Raw genomic sequence first — 4296 nt, 5'->3', positions numbered from 1 at the left:
TAATGAGTATTTTAGACCAAACCACTACACTAAATTGGTGTTTCTGCCCGGTTACAAACTGAACCCGCGACAGATGTTGAACATCAAATGTGTGAGATTTGTGTTCATCTGAATGATCAGCTTGGTTTTTATTTCCAGGGACAACCTCAGCTATCAAGTCCCACCATATCAAACTCAGACCACTAAGCAGATGATATATTTAACTTGTTAGACAATCTCTTCCATGCATTTAACAAGCTGCAATAATTCAGGAATGGTCTTCCCAGTGCGCACTACAGGCAACTATTTGGTTTCAAGGTCTTGAAGTTGTGCAGCTCTTGGTTCTTTTTTCTGACCATCCCTGCAAAACTTAATTTCACTTTTAAGACAAAGAATGGCTTTGCTGCTGCTGATCCCAATACACACTCATAGGTACCACATTTTCCTTTACAATCTGATATTTATGCCCATTTTGTGTCTCTGTAGAGAAGTTGCCATGAGTAAGCTCAGTTTTCATAGCTGCAAATTTTCTGGTGTAGTCTAATACACTTTCATGGCTCCCAAATTTCTTTTTGATGTGCAAGTCCTTTCATGCCTTAGGGAAGCACAGAAGAAAGCATGGAAGTACTTGAAACATTAATAAATAGGTGCTGGAGGCTGATATTATGGGCCAACTGGGTGTAGGAGGAGCTGGTGTCTTAGTGAATCAGAAATGCTAGGAGAGGGGGAAGGCATGTCAGGAAAGATTGGGAAGATGCAAAGCTTGAAGTGACACAGCAAAGGCAATCACTCACAAAGAAAATGCCTTTCCAGAAGCACTCTGAACAGCCATGAAAAGTGCAATACTGCCTTTTTGAGAACCAGAGACAAGGAAGCATGACAATGGCTAGGTGGAATAGTTTGGCTGAGATGATGGATCAGAAAGTTCATATCTTTGATATGTTACACAGAAAAAACTCGGCAAGGAGTGACTCAGAACTTGGATGTGAGGACGTAAGGAGAATTCAGAGCAGAAGACCTTGCGTGGGATATAGGCCTGAATTAAGAGGAGATTGTGTTCTCACCTTGATTGAAAATGGAAGGAGGAGAATGAGATTAGGACAGTATTAATCATCCTGCTATAGTGACATCAAGGATGAACAAGGCTAGTCTTCCTCATAAAGTTATAGGGTCAGGGTTGCTTGGAACAAAATGGGATCTGAATTGCAAATAATTGTGATTATTATTTTGATAGAAATAATAGTAAAATGTATGTTTACATACATCCAGCAACGCAGGGAGGAGAATATAGAGAGCAGGGCAATGGGGCAAAGACCAAAAGTTTGTAGCAAAGCTTGGCTGAGAGTAAAGTCTTTTCTAGAGAAGCTATGATTGGAGGGATAGGGGGAGACACATAAAGACAGTCACAGGAGGCACTAGTGAGTCTAGTCACAGCAGAGACTAGATTTCATAAAGAATGTGCTCTTGGGACCCCAGTCACCATTGAGTCCAAGAGAATATGAATGTTATTTCAAGCTACATCGGACTTTCCATGGAACCTGGAAAGACTGGACAGTTTTGGGGAGAAAACTGAAGAAGAAGCTTTGCAAATAATGAATCCAGACTGTATGCTCAAATTGTGATGCTAGAAAGGATCACTGCAGTTTCAAGAAGAAAGAAATAGTACATTGATATGGATCTGTACTTCTATAAGACTTACTTTGTGTACCTTTGAAAAATGTGAACTGCCCTAATAGCTTTCCAGAAATGTTGGCTTGTGGAAATGCAGTGACTTTAGTACTGATGATCAAGCACTTTTGGACCTCAAGTTCCCAGTTACATTAGCAATTGATCAAAGTCAAGGCAGTGAGTACAGGAAATTCCTGGCTCTTGTGAAAACTTTTAGGTTTCAGCTTGGGACACTTCAGAGAGGGTTCCGGGCATCTGTGATAAAACACTAATAGATGCAAAATCTATATAGTGTAGCACAGGTTCATAAACCCCAACTAATTCAATACAGTTCTATATTTAATGTTGTTCATCTACAGGGTAACAACACTGCAGCATGGAAAATCACTGGCAAACTTACAGGGATATGCATATTACCCAGTATGACAGAACCAAAGATTGAAAAATTACTATTAGACTTTGGTAAAAAGTGAGGAAGTTGAAACAAGCGCAAAATTGTAGAAATACAAAACTTCATCATGGTTTAGACACAGATGCTTTAGAATTTGGAAAGGTCATCGTAAACTAAAAAACCTACAGAAATGTCACTTTCTTCCAATAAGCTAAACACAAAGAAACATTTTATAAAGAAATTGGAAGCTTCTACTCAGTCTTTTAAAGGAAAGGAAAAAAACAGCAGTTGGCAGAGAAGAGTGAAGCAAAGGACAAAAAGACTGAAGAACAAAAGCCTTCATGGACTGATCTTTGTTTTCCAGACTGTGTGTAAAAGCAATTTAACAAGTGAAGACATGAACAGATTTGAAGACAGTTTGCTTTACCAGACCAAAACCAGAAGACAGTTGGAATGGCCAGCAGACCAGTTGAAGCATGTTGATCCTGTTCTAACATTAAATGTTGGGTTTAGTTGCTGCACTGATTGGAATGCATTGTAGTATCATTGATAATACAGCTCTTTTTGTACATGTCCTCTCTTTGGTATTTCTGTCCCACACTGGCTTTTTGGGTTTTATTACCTCACGGCAGTTTCTCACTTTATTCTGCTTTTCACTAGTGCAAGATTACTGAGCAGGGCCCAGCTGTCTGCTGCACAGCATTGTCATGGGTCCTCTTTGTAGAAAACCGAGAGGAGGAAGCAAAATAAGTTGATGGAAGAGTTTAGCTGGGTGGAGAGTTGGGAAAGGCCAACATCTCTGATATGTTATGCAATAAGATCTAGCAAGGTGGGATTCATAGCTTGGTTGTGAGGACATAAGGAGTGATCAAAGCTGAAAAGTTAATCTTGCCAAGGTCTCCTTTACCATGAGCAGTTAACTTCAACTAACTTGATTGGCCTTAAGTGTTCATTAATCTGGATTTTTTTTTTAACACACCCACACCTGTACCACTCTGTTGACTGTCAGAGTATTTTTTGTTAGCTCAGCTGCTTTCCTTCCCTGGAAACCTCCCAAAGTAACCTTTCTTGAGGGGTTAATTTTCATAGTAAACCACACTCAGACCAGAAGCTGAGGAATAACCTTTATTAATTCAACATGTCCAGTTGGACTTGGACTTCTTTTTCCACAGGCCACAAATTCAAAACATGTAAAGCAAAGTATAAGCCTGAGAACAAACCTAAATGCCTGGTATTGCTGTTATCAATCCTGCATTACTCAGATTCCAGCTGCTGTGACAGGGATCAAGGGCACCCCACGCAGGGCCATTGGCAGCATTTCTGGTAGTGGAAGCTGCTCTTAGCTGTGTGTCTGCTCTACCTGCAGGACATGTGCCTTGATGCTTTCTCCCTCACTTTCTTTGTGTATTCGCTACCTGTGCTTCAGTTCAGTTCTCATCCTACCACTCCTACCCCAACCTAGGGATGCTGCCTTGCACCTGGGAAGTCCTCTCCAGCCCAGTCAGCCTTACTTCAGCAGGCTGAGCTGACCTGTTCTCTCCCCTGCCTTTATGCTTCCTTGTCTGCAATTCAGATTTGGCTGCCAGCGTCACTAAGCAGACTCTGCTTTCTGCCATCTGGGAGTACCTCAGCCTCCAGTGTTGTTAAACCTTTAAAACGTGGAAAACACTTCACTTTGAAGAAAAAAGCTGTAGGTGCAATTTGTGTCCCAAACTTATGGACCTGCTTTTGTTCTGTGACCTCCACTGAAACTGGTTCCGGCAGCTTCCTCGACCAGGCCTTTCCTTTACCATTCTTTTTGCTTTTACGTTAAGCTCATGTACATGGGACCCTATCATACGGGGTGCCCAGGATGATTTCATGGAGATCTCTAGTCCAAGCCCCCTGCCGAGGCACAGTCACCTGGAGCAGGTTACTAGGTGCAAATAATAGGGCAGGAATGTGTCCAGGTGGGTTTTCTACGTCTCCAGATAGGGAGAGTCTAGACAGCCTGTTCCAATGCTCTGCCACCCTCAGTGAATAGTTCTTCCTCCCGTTTTGGTGAAACTTCGTGTGTTTTAGTTTATGGCCACTGCTCCTCGCCCTATCGCCGGGCACCACAGGAAGGAGTCTGGCACCGTCCTCTTGGCGCCCACCCTTGAGATATTTATGAGCGTTAATGAGATCCCGCCTCAGTCTTCTCTTCTCTAGACTAAACAGGCCCAGCTCCCGCAGTCTCTCCTCGTACGAGAGATGCTCCAACCCCTCAGCATCTCTGT

General features: G+C 42.4%; 1 protein-coding gene across 1 annotated transcript in view; it reads left to right on the top strand.

The window, feature by feature from the left end:
* Window positions 1–2069: 2069 nt before the first annotated feature.
* The window catches only part of MAN1A2 (mannosidase alpha class 1A member 2), a 138714-nt gene continuing 136487 nt past the window's right edge, over window positions 2070–4296 (top strand). Inside the window, exon 1 of the mRNA XM_017731655.1 lies at window positions 2070–2116. Within this exon, the coding sequence (XP_017587144.1) occupies window positions 2070–2116 (47 nt within the window). The remainder of the gene's footprint in view (window positions 2117–4296) is intronic.

Source organism: Corvus brachyrhynchos, unplaced genomic scaffold (assembly GCF_000691975.1).
Source record: "Corvus brachyrhynchos isolate BGI_N302 unplaced genomic scaffold, ASM69197v1 scaffold3, whole genome shotgun sequence".
In the NCBI taxonomy this organism is placed as follows: Eukaryota; Metazoa; Chordata; class Aves; order Passeriformes; family Corvidae; genus Corvus; species Corvus brachyrhynchos.
This window is presented reverse-complemented; position numbering and strand designations above follow the sequence as displayed.